The sequence below is a fragment of the Pocillopora damicornis genome, chromosome 9 (assembly GCF_964200805.1).
Source record: "Pocillopora damicornis chromosome 9, jaPocDami1.2, whole genome shotgun sequence".
Classification (NCBI taxonomy): domain Eukaryota; kingdom Metazoa; phylum Cnidaria; class Anthozoa; order Scleractinia; family Pocilloporidae; genus Pocillopora; species Pocillopora damicornis.
Window position 1 is genome coordinate 21202173 of NC_142678.1, and position 23041 is coordinate 21225213.

The 23041-nt window shown below is 40.4% G+C and overlaps 2 protein-coding genes across 2 annotated transcripts; one reads left to right on the forward strand and one right to left on the reverse strand.

Annotated features, from left to right (window-relative positions):
- The first annotated feature begins 32 nt into the window (after positions 1-32).
- Positions 33-4358, forward strand: LOC113679641 (putative ATP-dependent RNA helicase DHX37). The gene is made up of 2 exons (XM_027196601.2): positions 33-3121; positions 3486-4358. Exons 1-2 carry the CDS (start codon positions 145-147, stop codon positions 3968-3970), a joined length of 3462 nt encoding a protein of 1153 aa, XP_027052402.2. The 5' UTR covers positions 33-144; the 3' UTR covers positions 3971-4358.
- On the reverse strand, positions 4187-22367 carry LOC113679642 (integrin alpha-4). The gene is made up of 32 exons (XM_089182544.1): positions 22081-22367; positions 18955-19091; positions 18379-18497; positions 17721-17862; positions 17476-17583; positions 17302-17382; positions 17166-17210; positions 17021-17064; positions 16642-16719; positions 16170-16222; positions 15988-16069; positions 15403-15514; positions 15096-15184; positions 14584-14674; positions 13183-13228; positions 12728-12838; positions 12239-12294; positions 11639-11823; positions 11425-11553; positions 10967-11046; positions 10565-10724; positions 10207-10299; positions 9986-10056; positions 9332-9415; positions 8587-8692; positions 8266-8379; positions 8086-8136; positions 7463-7537; positions 6557-6670; positions 5901-5996; positions 5183-5308; positions 4187-4668 (listed from the first exon to the last, which is right to left on the reverse strand). Exons 1-32 carry the CDS (start codon positions 22248-22250, stop codon positions 4594-4596), a joined length of 3123 nt encoding a protein of 1040 aa, XP_089038670.1. The 5' UTR covers positions 22251-22367; the 3' UTR covers positions 4187-4593.
- Positions 22368-23041: the final 674 nt, after the last annotated feature.

A 23041-nucleotide genomic window follows, 5' to 3' on the forward strand; every position in this document is an offset into this window, starting at 1 on the left:
GCAAGACGATAAATCACTAGTCAGCGGAATTTCCCTTTAGAGGTATTTTGCAATATGGCGGACCATCTAAGCGAACACGTGTAATGAGAGAATTCGCTTCTTCGTTGATCTGAAACAACCTAATTATTACAAAAAGCCGAAGTCATGGGTCGAATGAGGCAGAGGCATAACTGGAAGGCAAGATTGCAGCCAGAGGCTTCGAAAAAGGACACGAATTCAGCGCCTACTGATGACCAGAAAGGTGTTTTGGAAACGTCCACGGTAGATGACGACTACAAATTTTCCCATGACGATTCCAACATTCTCGTCGCCCCGAGTAAGAAAGGCAAGGTTAAGGTAGCCATTAAGAACCCAAGTGATAAGCGAAAGAAGCTAACAAAGAAACAACGAAAGAGACTGGAAAAAATTGTCGAGACGAAGAAAAAGAAAGCTAAGCGAGCAGAATTGATTAAAGCGCTCTCCGAGTATGCTGTCAGTGATAAAGAGTTGTCTCAAATGAGTTCTACTACTGATCTAGGCCAGTCTAACACAACAAAGAAAAGAACGATTTCGGAAGTTGATGAAAGTGCAGCCAGAAAAGTAGTCATCTCAAGTGTTCGCTGTGGTCGTAAAAAAGGCAAACGACTGCGATTAGAGAGAAAAGCCCTCGATCCTGCTCCTGCTAAGATTGCAAAGACGATAGAGGAAGAAATAGAATCTGGAGAATCATCAGAAAGCGAAGAAGAGGATGGAGGTAACCCCGATTCGTTGCAGGAGGAGAATCTACTCGCGGAAAGTTTACCTTTGAATGAACAGACTACAGACATAGAGGAAAAAGATGAAACCAAAAGTGATCGTTCAAAATCTAAAGAGGATGCAGGGGAAAATTCTGCAGAATCAACAGTTAAAACGATCTCAGAGAAAGTGGAGACCGTAAAAAAGGAATCTAAGCCGGCAATTTTCATGGAAGTAAAGAGGAACTCAGAAATTCAGACTGCAAGGCTTCAGCTTCCGATCCTCGCCGAAGAGCAAGCTGTTATGGAAGCGATCCACGATAATGACGTAGTTATCCTTTGTGGTGAAACCGGAAGTGGAAAGACCACTCAAGTCCCTCAGTTTTTATACGAAGGTGGATACACTACACGAGGACTGATTGGCGTGACAGAACCACGCCGGGTAGCTGCCGTGACAATGTCACGTAGGGTAGCACTAGAGCTGAATATGAGTACCGAGCTGGTGTCTTACCAGATTCGTTATGAAGGTAACGTGACAGAAAATACCATCATGAAATTTATGACAGATGGTGTGCTACTCAAGGAAATTGAAAATGACTTTTTCTTGTCAAAATACTCGGTCGTTGTGATCGACGAAGCCCATGAGCGAAGTGTATTCACTGATATTTTAATGGGTCTGCTTTCAAGAATAGTTCCAATGCGTAAAACTCAAGGTAAACAGCTCAAACTTATCATCATGTCCGCCACACTTCGTGTGGAAGATTTTACAAGTAATACGCGTCTTTTCTCCATCCCACCCCCGGTGGTGACCGTGGAGTCCAGACAGTTTCCTGTAACTGTACACTTTAATAAGAGGACGCCAGATGACTACCTAAATGAGGCATTCCGTAAAGTTTGCAAAATCCACCGCACCCTACCCCCGGGAGGGATATTGGTGTTTGTGACAGGTCAAGCCGAAGTGCACGGTTTATGTAGAAAGCTGAAGAGAACATTTCCTTGCAACCTGCGCAAGGAAAATTCGAAACAAAAGGTAGATGCGAGCGATAAAAACTCAGGTGATGATGAAGATCACTTCGATCTTGATAATTATTCCGTAAACCCGGCTGTGGAAGATAGAGACGCTGAAGACGAAGATCTTGGTGAATACAACCTCAACGACAGCGATAGTGAGTTTAATCTCGACGACGGCGCGTTTACGCCGTCGATCGATAAAAATTTACCCATGTTTGTTCTGCCGTTGTATTCGCTTCTCTCGAGCCAACAACAAGCTAAGGTATTTCAGCAACCCCCCGACGGGACTCGGTTGTGCGTCGTAGCGACCAATGTAGCAGAAACGTCGTTGACAATTCCCAACATCAAGTACGTAGTGGACACGGGTATGGTAAAGAGGCGTTATTACGATAAAATCACTGGAGTGTCTTCTTTTAAAATCACGTGGACATCCAGGGCCTCAGCCAATCAAAGAGCAGGTAGAGCTGGCAGAGTGGAGCCTGGACACTGCTATCGTTTATATTCTTCGGCCGTGTTTACCAACGACTTTGAAGAGTTCTCAGCACCTGAAATATCACGTCGTCCAGTGGAAGACCTTGTGTTGCAGATGAAGGACTTAAACATTGACAAAGTAGTAAACTTCCCCTTTCCCACTCCGCCTGACCTAACAGCGTTGCAAAGCGCAGAGAGGTTGCTGTTAAATCTAGGTGCGCTGGAGGAGAAGAAGACGATGAAGGGAAATGTGAATGCAGTGATCACTCCTCTTGGACGCGCCATGGCTAAGTTTCCTGTGTCTCCAAGATACGCAAAGATGCTCTGCCTGGGGCATCAGGAAAATTGCATGGAATACGTCATCGCTATTGTATCCGCTCTCACGGTGAAAGAAATCTTTGCAGATGACAACGACAAAGAAACGAGCCTGGTAACAAAGGAAGATCGGCGAAAGATATCTCGCTTGCGGCGGACTTGGGCAGGCCAAGGTGACGCCCAGAAGCTCGGAGACGCAATGGTTCTTCTTAGAGCTGTTGGGGCTTGTGAATATGCCGGCTGCACAGAAAAGTTCTGCTCTGAGAATGGACTTCGTCACAAAGGAATGATCGAGATCAGAAAGCTCCGTGCCCAGCTTACAAACTCGGTAAATCTTGTCAATGCAGATGCAAAAGTGATGCTTAACCCTCGGATGAGCCCGCCATCACCCGCCCAGTGCGTTGCCCTTCGGCAGATATGTCTATCGGGCCTTTGCGGCCATGTAGCCCGCAAGAACCCCACAGGAAATGACCCACAACGAAAGAATGCTTACAGCTGCATGTCCCTGGGTGAGCCTGTCTTCATTCACCCATCCTCTGCGCTCTTTGAAGTGTTACCAGAATACGTGATTTATCAAGAAATCGTCGAGACCTCAAAACTTTTTATGAAAGGTTAGTTTGTAATGGTTTGAAAGTGTTGTCAAAACGAAACTGCAAGGAAGGAAAACTTATTCATGACAGTGAAACTAAGAACAGGCCTTATTTTACTGAGATATCTGTCGCGCAGGTCAGTAGGTCAAACGTATCCCACCTCCGCGTCACAGTGCGGCGGGAAATTCTTTGCACCGATTTCTTTGAGCTCGCGGGCCCGATTAACCCCCCCCCCCCTCTCCCCCCAAGAACTTTTTACCCTCTGGATTGAATGCAGACATTAAAAAAGCATTGTTAAAGTAGCTACATGACATGCCCATTGCATAATGCTGCAAGCCAAGGTCTCTGTTGTTAATCTAGACTCATCTTTTTTTCTTCACTGTAGGTGTTATTGCTGTTGAGTCCGATTGGATCCCAATTCTGGTCCCGAGTTTGTGCACATTCTCCAAACCCCTCGAAGAACATCCGCCTCGTTATGACTCCGACGCTGGCGTCGTCAAGTGCCACATGAAATGTTCATTTGGACCCAAGTCCTGGCAGGTGCCCCCTCAGGAGCTTGAATATCCTGCGGGACTCGATAGATACAAGTGGTTTGCAAAGTTCTTGCTCGAGGGAAAAGTAATCCCAGCATTTGCAAAGTTTGTGCCATTCCTGTTGTGCCCACCAGTTACAATGATCAAGTCCTGGGCAAAACTACAGCCGAGGACCGAAATCCTACTAAGTGAACTTGTGAACGGGAAGGCCGATAGCAAGATTGCCCTTATGGCCGCTTTAAAAAAAGATCCGAAGTTTTTATTAGCTACCCTGAAACAGTGGATTCCTCAGAGCAAACATAGCGAACTGACTTTATCATGGCCACCTAAAGACTAACACGACTCTAGCGCTGAGTTAGAACTGTCTTAATTCGAGCTTTTGCGCTTTCCAATTGCGCGATTTTTATTAAATGTGTTGTTAAATGTAGGGTTTCGCGTAGAACCGCGGTAAGATGCAACCCAGACCAAAGGTCGCTAATGAAAATCGTTCATGGGACATAAATACTTTGTTATTGTTAACCAAACCTTTATAGCCACTCGGAATACAACAATGTAGAAAATGTTCCTATTTATTTACAACTTCGGTCGCCAGACCTCTCACAAAAATTAATTTAAAGTCGCTTATCTAACAAGCAAGAAGTTTCAATGCGGGCTCTTTCATATTTACCTATAATTACAATAGCTTTTACTTTATAAATAATAAATTAACTAGACTCTTCAACTGATATCGTAAAAACTCGTTTTCTAAACTATGACATGTACCCACATTGTTCGCATTGAAATCGTTGGATACCACGTTCGGTCGAGTTCACCAACTTAGTGCCGATCAAACCCCCCCCCCCCCCTCCCCACCACAATCTGACTGTTACAGTATCGTTTTAATTTTAGTGTCCTCTGAGCAGCTCAGACCTTTTTAAAGAGAGACCACCTTCTTCACTTGAATCTTAATTGCTCTAGAAATTATACTTTCTTCATAGGAAGAAGCTCCTCGGGTGTTAACTCCAGTGACTTATTTTTCCGTTTGAAAAAACCAAGCTGAAAACAAGTAAATGAAGAAGGAGGTTAAAAAAATCTAAAGAAAAATACTTCATTTCCCACGAGGATCTAAACCCCAGATCTTCGGATTTCACGATCCGATGCTGGTGAAGGCAATTCAGCTTGTAAAAACACATGATGAACTTGACTTAAAAAGACGTAGCGTCAAAGTGCATATATAATGAAAAATTTAGCAAATTTTCCTAGTGCCGACCTCACCCATCATCGTTCCGCCTTGGATCATTTTCAACTCGCAGCCTTTGTGTTTGTTCCCTCCCCCCCCCCCCCCCCCACAAAAAAAATTCATTCTTTAGCTTCTATTGTGAACGAGAATTTTCCAACAGGCCAAAAAAAGATACCCCACATAGTCATAACAATCCTCGAACATCACATGTTATTTTTTGTAAATGTCATACATTAAATCCAATTTAAGTCTATTTGTACAAAAATTGATCTTTCTAACTTACGTTTCCAAGCCCTTTTTTCGGTGACATATAATTAACAACATACAAACCTTATAGAGGATAAAAACTGCGACTCCGAGCAAAATGACACCACCCAGAACTGAGACCAAGTATACCCACCACGGGGTGGATTTTTTAGCGGCAACAGGGCGTTCAGGCTTGGCTGTGAGAATGATCTGCCAAAGAAACAGTACCTCCTATTAATGAAAATTAAAAACCTCGCAGAACTGTAACTAAAGCAATTTTCAAAGACCGACCGAACAGTTAAGGAAAACTGCCCACTTATAAATTGGCTTGTAAAAATTCGAAGCAAATAGACGTACATGGCCAGCGGAAGACATGGGAGATTGTTTTCGTTCAGAGAATTTACGATTGGTTTTGTATTTCCAAATGGTGATTACCCTAGAAAGTAATTATAAGGAAAACACTCATCAAAACAGGTTATTGTATGGTCCAAAAACCCGAGCTCACATTTTCCTAACTGTTGTCCGGACAGAACTTCAATTAAAGGTTTACCAAATGAAGGATGCTTATGTAAATTTGCCTAGTAATTTTACATTTGGTACATTCAATTTAAGCCGAAAATTGGAAAACGAATCAACTCCCCTGGCTCAGTCTCCTTAATCAACTTCGATCGATCAATCACACAGTGGTCGTAAAAAAATAAAATACAAAGTTAGTTGCATTCAGTACCAAATTTTCAACACTCTAGTGTCGTCAAATATGTTCAAAAACAGACTTTAAAAAGAGTATAATCAAGCTACTCACCGTTACAGCATCATTTCCTACGTCCGGCTGAGTGACTTTCGCTGGAGGCTGTACTCGTGCGATCGTTTCAAGTTCCACTACTGCTGGCTTATCGAGCTGTAAGGTAGCATCAAGTATATTGACATATAAGGAGGGAGGAGGGTTGTAAAGTCACAAAGCTCCCTAAGAGGGTAAGGTGATGATGTAAGAGATGGTTTTTTTTGAAGGAAAGATTCTCAAAGATTTTAATCCAATATTTCAACCCCAAAGTGCCACAGCGCACATTTCGACGAATATTTTAACGTTGGAGGGTTTTCTCTGACGTACACACAGCACTTGATTTGTCACATATTCATCTTATAAAATTCAATTGATCTGCAAATAAGATATACTAGGCGAGGTGGGTCAATTATCTACTTAACTATACTACTAAAATAACACAAAAATATCACAGAAAGAAAGGCATTGAAAATGACACTCTATAAGTGATATCAAGAGATGATATTTGGTGATTTGAAATGACTGACGATGACTCGTGTTCATAGATTTGACAAAAAAAAAGGCAAAGTAGGGAATTGTTTTGCAACAGAGCATTATTGAGAAGGTATGGTAACTCATGCAAAATTTTTGCCCAACGATTCTTAAACACAATATAGATCACGGAATATTAAGAATACCTTAATGAGTGTATTCTGCCACAGCCGTGATGTTAGTTTGATCTCTGCTTTATCACCCTGTCTCAGACGTCCCAAACTGCACTGGAATGATTGGCAACCGACTTCTCCACAGCTCTACGAAGTAATAGGTTGTTAGAGATTGAACATACCTAACCTATTTTTTTTAGAGCCTAGTTTTCAGCGCTTAGGAGTATTGCTAGTCCTCTCAGACGCAATACTGAACCATAACAAATGATTCTCTGGCAATTCGTCGAGTTTTTCTGATAATTGGCTTGTGTACCCATAACACTCATTCTTGCCTGAATACACAGTACATTGGTTTATAGAAGTTTAGCCCCATACCAGTTCACCTCGAGACGAGCGGTTCGCCCTATCAAATATGACAAGTTCGTCCCACCTTTACCAAGTCCCCCCCCCCTCCCCCACAAAATCTTTCAACTTGTATCCTGTGTGTTTCTCCCAGTACACTCTCCCCAGCCAAGGCTCAAGCCCAGACCTCCCGCAATTCGATGTCCAAGTGTGCTAACCACCTCTGACCACCACCTCTCATCACCACCTCTCTCGTGAAAGAAAAATTGGCTAAGTGAGCCGAGTGAATGTTCATAAAAGTAACCTTTTTGAAATTAGTTGCGAAACCGCGTGCAACACATTTTTTCGCACAGATTATCAAAGCATCTGCCAAGTTTATAGCAAGATTTGTTTTGCGCTTAGTTGTCACAATCAAATTATCTTGTCACACCCCTCCAACCACGTAGTACCACAAAATTCCTTAAAAACGTACCGCCTATATTAGATTACGGTAAAACTGTGTTTGAGTAAACTCGCTCAAAAGGAGATATTTTGAAAGCGCCTGTAGCCGTCGAGAACTTATAATCATACACACCCATTCGTATTTCATGTACTTACCAGTCTCTTGACGTCACGTGTCTGCCTCTGTTTCACGGAATTCTCGGTGCTGATGGATTCATTCAACTGCACTGACTGTAAGAAACCAAGAGAATATGAACTGAAGAAACAAATTAGACAGAAGAAACGAAAATTGAAAGGCTGAATAAGTGCATTACAGATAGCTGTAATATTCATTCGCAATTAACCGAGATGAATTTTATTATATCAAAAAATGTTATATTATTATTATCATCAAATTATCGATAACTTGTATTAGCATACACTGCATAATTAAGTGAATAGTGATTTTCGCGCGCACTGATTGGCTAGTTCGGAAGTGAGTGACAAGTAGTATTCAACTCCGAGAAGCAGATGAGACAAAATCGTGCGTCAATTAAAGGTTTAATTTCCGACCAATTTTTTTAAGTATATTGAAAGAAATAAACTGACTTTTTGATATCTGTGTAGACTGTACAAAAATAATTATTCACCTCAGTGTCGGTGAAAGTAGTGGATAGTTCTTAATTGTGACCCGTGGATGAAATTTTCATTACCAGCGCGTTTTCACGCGTTCTTGGATAACAGATTTCTCTCACAACCCCCGGGGGAGGGGGTTGTACATCATAAGGTGAATACTTTACCTTAATGTTCAAAGGATTCACAACAGCATTGCAGCTTCCTGAGCCAATGACCTAAAAAAGAACAGTACTTCTAACAATCAATGAAAGAATATCTCGTATGTTTGATCAGGCTCATTCTGGTTGCGTTCACCTCTACAAAGACAAATACAAAGAATAATTATTCCCGAATTTTAATCTCACCTCAACTTGAAGTAGATACATGAGAAAACTTTCAGGATCGTCCTTATTCAATAGTTTAGGTACAGTGATCGTCAACTGAGACCAGTCTACCACGCTGGGACCGTGATTGAAAACCTAATGTAAAGAAAAGTGCTGTATAATTAACACAGCCACATCAGTTTGTAACCAGTACCTAGCATTTAAAAAGGTGCAGTCTGTGGAAAGCTCACTTCAAGTTAGAACGTTCCTTGGCGAAATTTTGCTTTGCTCATGTCACCAATTTCTCATATTTTGGCAAAATTTTACTTCAACACAAAATTAACTACATCGCTATCAGTATACCTTGATAGTTTGAACAATCTCAGGTCCAATCTCCTCTTGAAACTCTCTGACTTTCTCCTGCGTTTTCACGGATCCTGAGTAAATGACTTGGTCTGGTTTTGAGTAACTGAGTGGAGACAGACTGTGACTAGTACCATACTTCTTGAAGATAATCAATCTCAGCGCACAAGTGAAATACTGCGACGAATTAGGCATGCGTAACAGACACTTTGTATGAATGAATGATGAATGAATGTGTATTTATATACCGCACATATCACATACTGTCTCAAGGCGGTTTACAATTCTAATTGAGTAAGATCGAACGTCAGCTTGTAAAGGCGCCTCTGGCTGCCGCTATCAGTCCATATTTGATCTCACTCACCCACCCAGCCCATGCATGAAATGTACAATGAAACAACAGATAGACCACCACACCGGGAACTACGCCCCCTACTCTTTTCGACAAGTGTGTGGGTTCTTTAACGTCCCCTGCTGACCATGTAACACTGAAGATGCAGGAGACGGGGCCTACGGTTTATAGTCCTTATCCGAGAAGACTTGAATGTCTAACCATTTGCTGGTACAATTACAAAGGCAGCACATTCTCCTCAGTTATTTTAAGACCCTGAGTGTTGGTCCGGTCTGGGGCTCGAACCCTCGACCTCCCGCACAACAGACTGGCGCTCTACCAACTGAGCTAACCAGGCGGCGGTTGTATGATACAGTAATGCGGATTGGTGTACCAACTTCAATCAATACCTACCCTTTAATCTCCAGATCTGCCTCATACTTCACGGCAATAAAGAATTCCTTGCTGTTGTCTTTCTCGTTGGCATCTAAGTCTTGGCTATAAACATACCAAAAAGTTTTTCACACAATATACGGCACCAAGATAGCGTTTTCCAGACGCTTTCTTGAGTCAGCGTCATAAAACGAACTAAAGCAATTGCGATAGCCAACAAAGCCAGGAAAAACATCAACGGAGTCAAAACTGAAGAACCCAAAGTAAATGCAGGCTTACCGCCTCAAACGCGGGAAAATGCAACTGACCGAATTAGGAACTTATGATTAGTTTTGGTCGTAAACCTGATTGGTCGAGAGGTTGGCATCTGATTGGTTGAGAGTGGGAAGGCGCAAGTTCCTAAGCAACCACATAGCGATGGAAAGCAAAACCACAAGGAAATCTTGGACAACAATCGATAATGATTTGAAATTGCGCTATAGCAACAAGTATTACTCTGATTATAACATCCGACAACTTAATCGATCATTTTGACCACGAAAGTTCTCAATCTTGACAGAAAAAGCCTTTACAAAACTTTGCCCAGTATTTTAAAAGCGACTGCCTTTGACACCCAAACGTAATGGACATAAATTGATGGTAATCACCAAAGAAAACTAATGTGAGTTAACTCACCTTTCAGCTGTGACAATAATGGAGATATCTTCCTCTACTGAAGCCGCTGAAAATTTGATACTGAATGTTTTCTAAGGTGAAATTAGTAAAGGCGTAAATGTTAGTTTGACTGTCATAAGAAAGACTCCCATCTGCTCACGGTATCTACTTACGAAAAACACGTTGGCGATTCTTAACACCATCTCAAAACTTTTCGGTAAAGATTTTCATAGGCCACTTACATTACTAAGTCCTGGAAGAGCCACCTTTTCCACGTCACAGATGACGGAGAGCTGGGACTGAGTGTCATTGTCTAAGCTGCGGTCGTGTTCGCACTGAATTAAAATGTTGAAAAGGAAAATAGATGAGAAAGTTTAAAGATGTATCTCGAAAAAACGTGAAAAGACCAAACAAACTAGAATATTAGAAATTTAACAGGGAATCGACTAGAACTCAAAATAAACATGAAAGGTCGCGATCGACTTCCGTCTTGCATCTGATTGGTCGAGGGTGGTTCAAGTTTTCCCAACCAATAACTGTCCCAGATTATTCTTGTCACCTCATTGAAAATTGCTCAAAACATAGATATTTTTTACTTACGTCGCCAGTTCTCTGATAACTCAGTGAACTCGGGTATTTCACTACGAGTTTGGAGTAATAAGCGTAATCGCTAGCCTTGTTTGATACTGTCAGTTGTAGCATCAGTTCTTTCACGAGACCTAATCGTAGCTGACTGTCAAATCTGCGATTTTCGTCATGCCTGTCAAAGACAAACATAGAACGCGATTGAAGCCTCTAAAGCGACCTTCAAAAGGGTCTCAAAAATCAAAAGCAAAATCGATAATCGCCACGGAACTGTCATCTAATTGAAAAAAGTTAAAAGGGTGCCCCAATTCCAAATTATTTCGACTCATGACAGTTGTGTTCAATCCAGTGAAATCCAATGACAAAGCTAAGTGCAGATTAACCGAATTCAAACGGTTTTTGTTTTTTCCTGCTTACCCCAATAAAACCACTTTTCCGTCAACTGCTAAGTCAGGTACACAGACCTTTTGATTCTTGCACCTCTTCATAAAAAATGCCTGTGACAATAATATAACAGAAATATTAGGAAGACGATGACAAAATACCAAGCAAATACAATACAAACTGAAAATCAGGACTAAGAGAAAAGCTCAGGAAATTTAAGACACGTTTGGATTAATAGTTTTCTTCCCTTATAATTGCCAAATATAACAATATCTTCTTTCTGCCAGGCACATGTATAGTTGAAATGTAAGCACAAATCCATCGCGTAGCAAAAAGAAAATAATGGTTTTTTTGAGTCTCTTCTCATTAACATCGTCGACAGTAGCTAGCGGTTTTAGCGGTCAACGGAGGCAGCGTAGCCGCGGAAACCAACCGCTCGTAGCTTCAAAGCGTCAAAACAATTGCCAGTTGTATTTGACACTGCTCCTTACCTTCGCCGTGTGAGTCGTTGGAAGAGAATCATTTAACACTGGGCAAAGAGTGCTGCCACAAGGCTCAACCAACCCAAAGTCAAGATCAAAGGTCAATGAAGAAGCAACATCTGCAAGATTGTCTTTTTCCTAAACAAAAACACAAACAAACATTTTTGTGAGTTCCGCACTGTTCCAAAACTTACGACACATCAATGCACTATACGTTACATGCCTTTAGGTAGACAGTTCGGGGTGGGGTACATTGACTCCCTCCTCGTTTCGTGACATTTAGGACGCCATTTATTGTGTGCAATTTGTCTCCACTGTTCTCGTCCAAGAAGAACATGCGGCGAAAAAAGTTTGTCCCTCTTACAACTTTCACGCGGTCTAGATCGACTGAATAGGTTATCCCCAGGTCTACAAGAGAAAATAGTAGCGGATATGTTACCAAGAGCATGGGAAATTCGACGAGATATTGTAATATTGTAATCGATGGTGACTGAACCAGTAAACAGATCTGGATTTACAGTACAATAGAGCAAAGTAGTAAACATTGCGATAGTAGAGGCGGAGCGAAAACGAGAGAGATTCGGGTCGAGTCGCGTAGACCCAAACCCAACTCGTTTTTCAACTCCCACACTAATATCGCGCCGTTTACTATCGCAATTTGTTTAGCTAACCGAACGCCCTAGAACGGGACATCTCCGTTTCATTACCCGCTGAACAACCTCGTAATATGTTAGCTGAGGCCACATGATATATCAACAATCTGTAGACCATGAATTTTCGAAATTTTGTTTAAAAATTAGTACAGAAAAAAGCGTTACTGTACCTGCAAAGTTTGCAGCTCCTTTATCCTTATTTGAGAAACACACAGAAAGGTTCAAACTAAAAGATGAAGAAACATATCGATTAAGCAATCTTGAAGAAACGAACTAAACAATTTTAACAAAAAAAGGGCTCAGTTCTCTCGGATCAGTCATAACTTTAAATCAACAAGTTGTGTTGAAGGAATTTTACTACTGACGGTACGTTATGGTGACAGTCAATGGGTAGCCTGTTCCGAAAAACGAACAAAGAAAAAATACGGGGGGGGAGGGGAGGGGAGGGGAGGTGGCAAGGGCGTTACACTTTGGTTCATTCGTCCACATCTTATTTTGGTGTTTTTTATGTGTCATTAAAATAATATTTTGTAGTCTTTCTCGACCTGAGGTACCTTTGCACATCGCACGCTGACAATGACTCAAATTATTGAGAACTAGTACATCTACATCCAATCAAGTCCCCGTAAAAATTTCTTCCTAGCCATTGCATAACTTACCATTTATAATATTTCGCTCCATCCATAAGACACAAATTGTCGTCGCTCTCAACAACGATCTGGTTCCTACTCAGCTGAATCTCTCCTTCGGCATTCACGATGGAACGAGTTCTGAAAAATCCAACACGAGCAAGGAATATTAGCTTACAACGTTCATAGTCCGTCAAATTGGCTACTTTTGTGGCAAAAAGGGCAGAAAACAACGATTACTGATGCTGAAAACAAAATCAAAGCCACTCAAATTAAATCAAGTAGTAATAGCAAATATTTCTTTGAATAATGTTATGAAAGAAAAGCTTCAAAGTGGCGAGATGGGTAGAAGGCGAAGTGATAAGCGCACAGCGTAAAAAGAACTGTCAAGCACGTTTCTTTTTTTTTTCGAGCCAAGGGTTTCAGCAGGATATCTACTTACGTTTAATTTGGTTTGATAGAATACTTTTTCTGTCAATACATACCTAAATAGAACTGCCTTATTCGATCCGTACGCACCGACGGCGATATCTACGGAAACAGATCAAAGTGCTCTGTGAGCAAACTCGTGAATTGACACATGATTTTTTAGATTATGTTTAATGTTATCTGGTTTAGGGAATTTTGTGGTTGATTGTCATATCTAGAGTACGAGCAGTAGTTCAGTGTTCGCTAATGTAGCAAAGAAACAAAGTAACGTTGGGATAAGAAGGCATTACAATTGAAATGATTATGCTATTACATTTGACAAGGTGGATGATGTCATGTGTTTTAAACGTCTATCATTTTTGTTTCTGGTTCAAAAGAAAAGGTTGGAAGTAAATGTGGGTGAAAAGTGAAATTTACTGTCTTTCGTTGTAAATATTAGAAAATCAAGGCAATACTGTCTTAATAAAAACATTAACGATTCCCTCTTTATCAAATGAGACAAACGGGAACGAGTTTTGAGTGATATAATTAAGCCAAGCGTGCCACCGTCATTTTGGATCTCCGCCTGGGTAGATTTAAGTCACGTGCTAGGCAACGTATAATCAATAACAAGATAGAATTTCATTTCAGGCGTAGTTATCAATTTCGTGGTGTGTAACTTTCGCATTTTAGTACGTTGTATGTATGTTGAATCTTCAAATTGTCCTAAAAACTTAAAAGAAAATTTTTCTTAAAAAATTCACTGAAATCGGTAGCTAAAATTGTTTGTTTAGGTGTTATCTGATTTTCGTGTTAACTTGTTATTTCGTCAGTCGCCGGCATCTTTTGTTGCTTCACACAGGAAAAACACACGCGACGAAACGTAATGATCAATTTTGTCCTCAATCTCACGCTATAACAGAAAAAGCTTTTGAACATCTGTAAACTCCGAGCGCTTCGCAGTAAGTGATATTTTCAATGAATCTTCGGATTGTTTTCAAGTTCAAGGATTGTAAATTACAATTTTATGAAAAACGAAGGTTGTTCTGTTATTTCAGTGTGAATCCTTACATGCCTGCCAGTCGCTGGCGCCGCTTGTTGAAACTAAAACGAAAAAAAAAAAACTCTTTAAAGATTATCATTGGCTTCTTTTTCCCCCCACCACTATTCTTAGCAAAAAAGGTCGCCATTTCGTCTGTTTATTGCTCGCCAAAAACTATAAAATGCACTCAAAAGCCTAAAATCTAAAAAAAGTTTACAGGAATCGACCAATCGAGCGAGCGAGCGAGCGAGCGAATTCCATTCCCCACATCGTATCTATAACTCGCTCTTGCGCATGCGCGCAATTCACGAGTTAAAAAGGGCACCGTTACATCCTGACAACAAGTGTACACTAACGTAAGGTCAAGGGATTTAAAAGCGGTGCATCTACCAAATTCCTGACTACTACTAATGTAGACTAATAAACGATATTCTACCTGGATACCCATTGCTGTCCATGTCAACAATTCCAGCAAGGCTTGAGCCAAACAATCTCAGTCCTGAATCCACGGATAAACCTCTCAGTTTCTGCAACGAAATAGAAGAAAGAAAAGCTAAAAAAGTTAGAGGCACGGGGGAAGCAATTCAAGTCGACTCTTTCAAAAGAAGATTACAAAGACTGAGGGACAGCGTTCAACTAAGCACCCAAGCCCAAGAGTAGATTATTGAAAGGCGCAAATCCAGGACCAATGGCTACAATTGTTATAATTTGAGAACAGCCGGGTTTAACAATATCATGGCCGAAACTTTCCAATCAACTATTTGTGCTTTTTCCCCTGGATTTCGAATTAAAGGAAAATCAATAGGAGCAGTAAAACTATATGCAATTTATTATAGTCAGATGGGAAATTCTATTCAAATGGCTGAGACTAGGACTGGACAAACCGATTTAACACCATTTTGAGTTAGATTAGTTGGAGGAAAACTTTGAATTGGCCTGAAGACAAACCTGTTTGTATGTAGGGTTAATTCCACTCCTGGAGCCGTGGTAAACGTAAACAGCACCATTGCCTTCGAAAGGTGCACCAACTGCAACATCTGCCAGTCAATAAGTGGGGTTAAAGTGGAAAGCACTTAAGCCTTGTGTCTCACCTTAAAAGCTTTCAGAACTACAAAGGAATTATAAGGTCTTATCTGGCTACTGTCACACATTTCTTACATTCAATTTTGAGCACCTTAATTCTGTACCAAGTTAGCCTGATATAGGAAGGACGTAATTAAGAAATGAAGGATAATCCTCCTAAGGTAAACTGTACCTTGGAAGCCATCTTTGTTTAGGTCTCCTACTCTTGCTATTGCTCTACCAAACTGTCCATAAGGTATGTTGTCACCAACGAGACCGAGAGGATCTTGTACATCGAGTGCACCCTTAAATATTGATAAGAAACACAATATCTCTCTTAATTTGGTGTCGCTCAGAAGTTTAGTCTATAGTAATATCACATGCGCTTTAGTTGTAATGACCATTACCTATAGCCAGGTTAGTCTAAAATATGACTGTGCCTGATGATGATGACATCCGTTCAATTCGCAGTGAATGATTAACAAGACAAATTGAAAAAATGACTGATGACTTGAATGATTTAAGAGCAGAAGCACTGACTGACTGGCTGACTGACCGGCTGACTGACCGGCTGACTGAATGACTGATTGGCTTCCAAACGGACTTTGAATGATTTAAGGGAAGAAGCACTGACTGACTGGCTGACTGACCGGCTGACTGAGTGACTGATTGGCTTATAAACGGACTTTGAGAGGGAATTCAGAAATAGAAAAAAGATATAACGACAGAAATGATCTACGAAGGAAGAAAATTTCAGAAACGAAAAAAGTAACCTTACCATCTCATTGTTAACGTATACAAACACCCGCCCCTCATCGTTGTCTGAGGCCAGTGGGGCACCGACCAGTAAATCTGAAAATCTGAGAGAACGGAGAGGTAAACAAAATTAGAACCTTTTCTTGCCCAGCCTATTGAGTATGAGATATACACATAATCGTGTGGTGAGTCCATAATACTGACTTGTCATTGTTTAGATCAACCACGCAGATCGCGCTTCCAAAATAACTCCCAACCTGAGTAAGAAAAGTAAAAAAACAGGTTAAGCTTCGAATCATTGTACGGGTACGCTGGTTTAGAAAAGCCATCTCCAATAGTCTAAGACTTTTCACATAGAAAATTCATATACTATGATTACGGACAACTCAGCCAGAATCGTTTTTAGGTAGAAGTAATCCACCAAATGCTTATATTTCGCTTTATTCTTTACTTTGCTATGAGATTGATCAGTTAATTGGTCAAGGAAACCAGCGCTATGCACCCTGTCAGCTTGATCTCCCGCGTTTCCCAGCACTTCGAGCACTTTAAATACGGTTTAAGCCCTCTTAATCTCCTTGTGGTGTTTCCTTTGTTCTGATTGGCTGTTACGATGTTACGGGTTTGACATAGCTGACGACTCATTCCAAAAGCGCTTTGTTCCCCTCATTTCTCTTACTTTAATTCCTGGTGGCGGGAGAATCTCTGACTTGATTTGTATGTCATTTCTGTCAAGCGAATACGCGGACATCATAACCTGTGGGAATATCGTAGTTCAGTCACTGTTTTCTGAATATCTAGGGTAATAGGTGTATCAAGGTGGAGTGAAAAGACTTACGCTGACATACTCTCTGACTTTTCGGTCCTACTGTTTGTCAAATCAGGTGTCGGCAAAGTGTGAAAAGAACTACCATACCTAACAAGCCTACATGTTAGTGTCAAAGCCTTGGGTCTACGCTATGTTAACAAGGCTTTGGTAAATAATATCTGCTTATTTACGGAAAGTTTGGTAATAAATCTTAATTATAAGACCGAAAAATTAAGGTCCCCGTACTCACTTTTCCACGCATGTCGTTTCCTCTCGGTGCACCTCCAATAAATTCTGCGACGATCAAAATAAGTAAATAAATGAATGAATACGCCAAAGTCGTTTCACAAGTCAAGGGAAGGGGAAAATTATTTTAAAATCACACCATCATTTACCTGTTGATTTTTGGCTCCAAAAATTACCACTTGAGATTGCGTAGCCTGAAAATAAAAACAAACGAAATTCAAGACTCACAATTCCTTCCGGAAGCAAATAAGATTGTTTAAAAATGAATGCATTAATCATCCATACCCATGTACGCGTGTATTTTCAGGGAAGCAGTCGGCGAGAAAATATTCTTTTTCGCAGGTAAAGAATAGGCAGCCAAACCACCTAAGAATAAAAAAAGATAAGTGGCAGTAAGTCTAGGGGTAAGATAGTTAGTTTAGCCATTCTTTACTTTACTAACTCGATCAACATTTTTACCTCTGCCGGAGGAAAATCCAACGGTACCCATTAGCAAATCCTCGGCACCTGCGCTGAATTCGGCGCTGATCCCTGCTTGACAGTAACCGTAAGGTTGACCTACTCCGCCTAAGAAAAATAACAGTGCAAAGTAACAGTGAAACAGTCCCGAACAAACGGTCAAAGAATATGAAATGCCAATTTGTGGAATACTTCGATTGCTCAACGCAAAAACAATACTGCCATTATTTACTATATTTTTATACCTTTGCATGGGGAGATCGCCTCTCGTTGAATACTAAGGTCTCCGTACATCAAGAAACACCTTCCTATCAAAGCGATGTACCGGTGATCGATCATTCCTTCCTTTCTCGTGAACGGTGCCTCCGTGTATCGAGGAGCACAAGTCTGACATGTAAAAGAATGCCATACAATTAAATTGATCGAAAGGTTTTTAAGTTATCATTAGCGCTGCGGCACCTGCAGGGGCACATGCAGGAGAAAATATTCAGATTGATACAAAAAGTTAAGATACTATGTCAATTAACTTGATCAGACTAGGGACTTCGTTAACTTAAGTTAAGCTTAAAGACCTTCGTCGACGCATGGGTCTGGGTTTCATTTTTCTCCGGAAAGCTCTCCGCACTCAACAATTATATATGTGTATCTTCCTTAATTCCTCCTAAAGTAAAACCGACCAGTTGCCAAAATATTTCTTTTATTTAAACAAATCAACAGCAACAATAGAATAGAAAAGAAGAGACCAGGATTAGACTCCTGATCAGTGGAGAAGACGGGAAAAGCGGGTAGGCGCAAATGGGAAATAGCTGGACTGTTGGTCATTTTTTTCTTTCCAGACTTCCGTCGTACGTGTTTTCCCGTCGTCTCCGCGGACCGCGAGCGTAACACAAATTTATGAATTACCACCACTCTTCCGTTCTCGCCAGAGCTATGCAACGTCGCCCCTAGCCACTGTTCCGTTTTCTTTTCGACTTCAATGGTGACGGTCCTGTTACCCAACTGATGTACCTCCTTCTTTGGTGCTGCGATAAAAACGCTCGAGTTACTTTAGTGTGGTTTGTGAAAGCATAATTTGTGATGGGACAAATACTAAAATGTAGAGCGGATGTTTTGTGGACAACCGAACCTAAAAACTCGATTCCATTCGAAGGAGGCGTGCCTGAGTTTTCCGTTGACTGAAAGGCTTCAAACTTCTGCCTACCTTGCATACCAAATCAGTCAGAAACGTTTGAAATAAGCCTTATCACTATTCCATCATAAGGCAGATTGAACTCATGCAGGTTATAATTATGCTTTGTGGAAATTCTATACTCTCGTTAAAGATGTCTCCCTTCAGGATTTCTCTTCTCCCTGCCCCTTAGGTGAAGACAGATCCTGAGAACAAGATTGACTATGGATATCTGTTGCCGGATGTGTTGCTGAAAAAATAAGAATTAATTGCTCTCACAAACCGGGGAACAATGATTCAAAGGAACTTACTTTGATGATCCATCAAGATTTCTGAACATGACTTTGATCCGGATTTGTATTCGCATTTGAACACAGTTCCGTACTTGATTAAGGTTTCCTGGCTATTTGATGAGGTCACGTTACTGAGAGGTGCTCCAACTAATAACCTGTAAACAGAAGAACAATGTAAAGGAAAATTATCGTAAACTGAATCTTATAAGACAAGGTTTGAGGCTACTCTGGTTTAAAGATTTAATGAATGTAACCGAGAAGTTACAATTCATAGACCCAATGTTTCGACACTCCTGTCTAGTGCCTTCATCAGGGGTGATCTAATCGCTGCAGCAAGAGGTCCTTTTATATTCTCATTAATTAGCTGCCTTTTTTCTGACGAGGTGTAAATAGACGTCAGGTAGTAAGTAAACCAGAGTAACATCAAACTATGTCTGATTGTCCACCTGGTTGCCTGGTGAACTTCAATGAATCTTATAAGTTTCAGTGGTGGTTAGCATTATCGAGGGCTTCCCCACATTTTGACTATCATAGTGTATATTCTCTTGCTGAAAACTTAACGTTTTTATTAGCTGCGAGCAGGCCCCAATTACTAGCGCCGTTGGTCGTGAATTTCTTCGCCTGCGGAAAGATTTGAGACGAGTAAAAGGGAGATTTTCCGGGGGTCTGGCACTAATTGTTACAGACATGTCGCCGGCTGGCGTTGCTAATCATAAAGACCTCATACTTTCCCGCTGGCGAAGAAACGCCCGTGCTGAAGAGTTTATTTGAAAATAAACTTTCGTGCTGAGTCAGTGGGTAGTGAAATACCTCGTTTATTATCACCTAGAAGTTGTCAATCAACGCAGTGTCTTATAAACAATTGTTCCTCGAGCGCGCGTTAATACGAGATGAAAAATAGCCAACGAGGGCCGTACAACAAGCGCGAGTGACATAATTGTTTTATCAAAAACGACCCAAAATATACATAGATCTTCCCAACTTGTAGGAACAAACGGAATAACCAAGATTATCAAAAACTGGATCATTGGATAATGCAATTTATGAGTTTTCATTGGCTTAGCCTTCATAGGTTATGACCCATTATGCCATGCGCTCGCACGAAGACGAATTAAACCGGAAGTGTTTTTGTACATTGTAACATTCCGTTTGTTCCAACAATAGACTGTTGCAAGATTTATCTATATTTTGGGGCGTTCTTAATAAAACGATTGTTTCACACGCGCTTGTTGGATATGAGATAATTATGGCTAACTCGACCCTACGAGCCTCGTTTGCTATCTATCATCTCAAATCCAACGCGCGCTCGTGGAATAATTGTTTATTAGATGGTGCAGTGTCGTAAATATTACTCATTCATGGATTATCAAATACTGTAAGCTCTTTCGTAGATATAGTGATTCAATCTTTTGATGATAATATTTATCATCAACCTCGACCATTCCAGACTAGAACAGGCTATAGTCAACCGTTTGACCACACTGCTAAGGGTCAAAAAGTCATCTTCTAACTGTCGATTGACAAAGAGTACTCTAATTTAGACCCTTTCGTATCGGTGATTTAAGATTCATAGGATATTTCCGGAGGGCAGTTACGTAGAAGCAATTGAGAGCCTAACTTTGTTTCTCTCTCAACATGCGGTGTCGTAGTTTAGTTCCTAGAAGCACGTAAATGATTTGAGAAGGAATCTTTTTACGGGCAAAATATTTAGATCCTTCCCGATTTACACTCAGATATAAATACTAAGTGCTTTCAACCACAAGACCTTGCATTTTCCCAAGTAAACGACGAACACATGTAAATAAGATTATGTCATCAACACGTTGTAAACAAAGATTAATACGTATTCACCTTTAAAAGCGTGCGCTACGCGAAAAAGATATTTCTTCGCCAGTATTTCCCATGCGTCTCTTTTCCGCTCAAGGAAAAGGAACTACGTAAAAATAACACCTAATCAAAAACAAAAATTTTCTATCGTTCAATCAGTCTACGGGGAAAATAAGTGTAGGTATCCAGTTATTTTCTAAGGAAACATTTTAACCCTTCTTAAAACTTCCTGATGTGCCAGGTTACACCCAGAAAAGGCTTGACATTTTTCTCGAGTTGAAAATCACGTTACAAAGTAAAAATTCCACCGGTTGAAAAATTATACCGGTTTTGGAAACGTTTCTGCTGACGGAGGCGTTTTAGATTTGCGAAGAACAACACTATAATTATTTGTCACAGCTACTTCTTCATTTGAACTCTCCCTCAGGGAAATTTCTAATTCTATGCTTTTGTGTACTGTCTGAATCTGCCTCAATGCGTGTTTGTAATCTTAATTGACACTGCAAGCTATTAGCAAGTTCATAAGTCATAGTCTGTTGCGCATTAAATTTTGCCTTGATTCTTAGCAAAGAAACACTGACAATCCAAACTCAGTGTGACCCTTCGGTAAGACCAAGCCTCTCTAATAATCCATGATTAGTTGTTGAGTTGAAACGAAAATCGAAGTAGTCGTACATACCGCCGGATAAAACAGGAAAAATTAATAATTACAAAGACGTTGCCGTCAGGCCGTGCGAGGTAAAACGTCTCACGGTGTTTACAGTTCTTTGTAAACGTCTGTAGCAAAGATTCCAAATCGCATGTAAGTAATTGAGAACATAAAAACCGCTATTTCTAAGCTTTTAAGAAGATTTCGACAGATTTAGCGCTGCTTCACGGTGATGCTTCAGATCAGCTTCATGGAAACCGCCGATGAATAGTCACGAAATACAAAGATACAAGTATTGTGGTTAATTTGCTGTAAAAGTTGCTCAACATAAATATTTGTTTAGAAGACTCAGGAATACATTTTGCCGGCGTCTACTTCTCTGAGAAGATATAAAAGGTAAAAATCACCTCAGGCGAAGAAGTGAGACTTAATATGAAATCTTAGCAAATCACTTGCATGTCGTTTGACATCAGTGCCTTCAGACTGAGCGAACAGTCCATTCAGAATTAATTTTCCGCCAAGTATTGAACACCAGCAATTCAATGTAAATATATGAAACGGAATATTCAAAATCACGTGCGATGAAAAATTTTACGAACAGAGAATAACCACAAAGAAGGTTTTCCTAAGTAAACATCCAAATTTAAAGGCACTTAAATTAAACTTACCACTTCTGACCGTTATAGGAATGTGTTGCTACAGTATAACCAAAGAGGTCGCTTTCAGCGGGGCCATCGTAGATAACCGGCGATTTGACGTCCAAGTTGAAGGCGAAAACTTTACCAAGAGTTAAAATAAATGCAAAATGAAGGACATTCGTCGATGGCCTTAGTTCCATTGCTAATAATAAGGTGACTGCTGCTTTCAAATTCAAAGTTTATGTCGGCCGTGTTTTGACCGAAACTGAAGTGAGAGGAAGACTTATAGATAGTTTTCACAAATGACGTCACAATTCCGGCTGAATAGCAAGCGACCCCGCCAAATATTACAGTGGGCGTAGATCGATTGAGTCATAAACCACTTTTGATTTGAAGAAGATAACATTAGAACCCACTAATTGCGGTTAAAAAATATTAAGAGGTGATATCTCCCATTTTCCTTTCAAGAAAAAAACAGATTCATGAACACGAGTTTCGTCCATTGTGAAGTATCAATTTTACCGTACTGACCAATTGATCAAACTTAAAGATAAATTTGTTGTTTTAGCTCTTCAAATTGTTTGGGGTACTTGAAATCTTAGCTAAACTTTTTCCTCTGGCTTCATCCTTGAGTTGACCTCTAACATGCAAAATAAACACGCACTTTCAATTTGATCAAAAGACCCATTTGATTATCCGAAAACAAAATGTATAGCCGAACCTCAAGAATCTCGGTGAGAGACGTGATTTAAATTGAATAAGCTACACAGCTGGCTTACGTGGAAGTTTTAATTTCAATATAAAGTCACGCTTTATATTTTGTGTGCATTCCTTGATTTCAATCTAATACGAACCAGATCTGTCCAACGCATGAAACTTTCCCCATTTCAAAGTAACTGCCCCCGAAGAGCCATAGTACTAAGTCTTGATGGTTTTAAAGTAAATTAAATTTTCAATATTAATTTCTTAACAACGAAGAAGAGGATTTTTA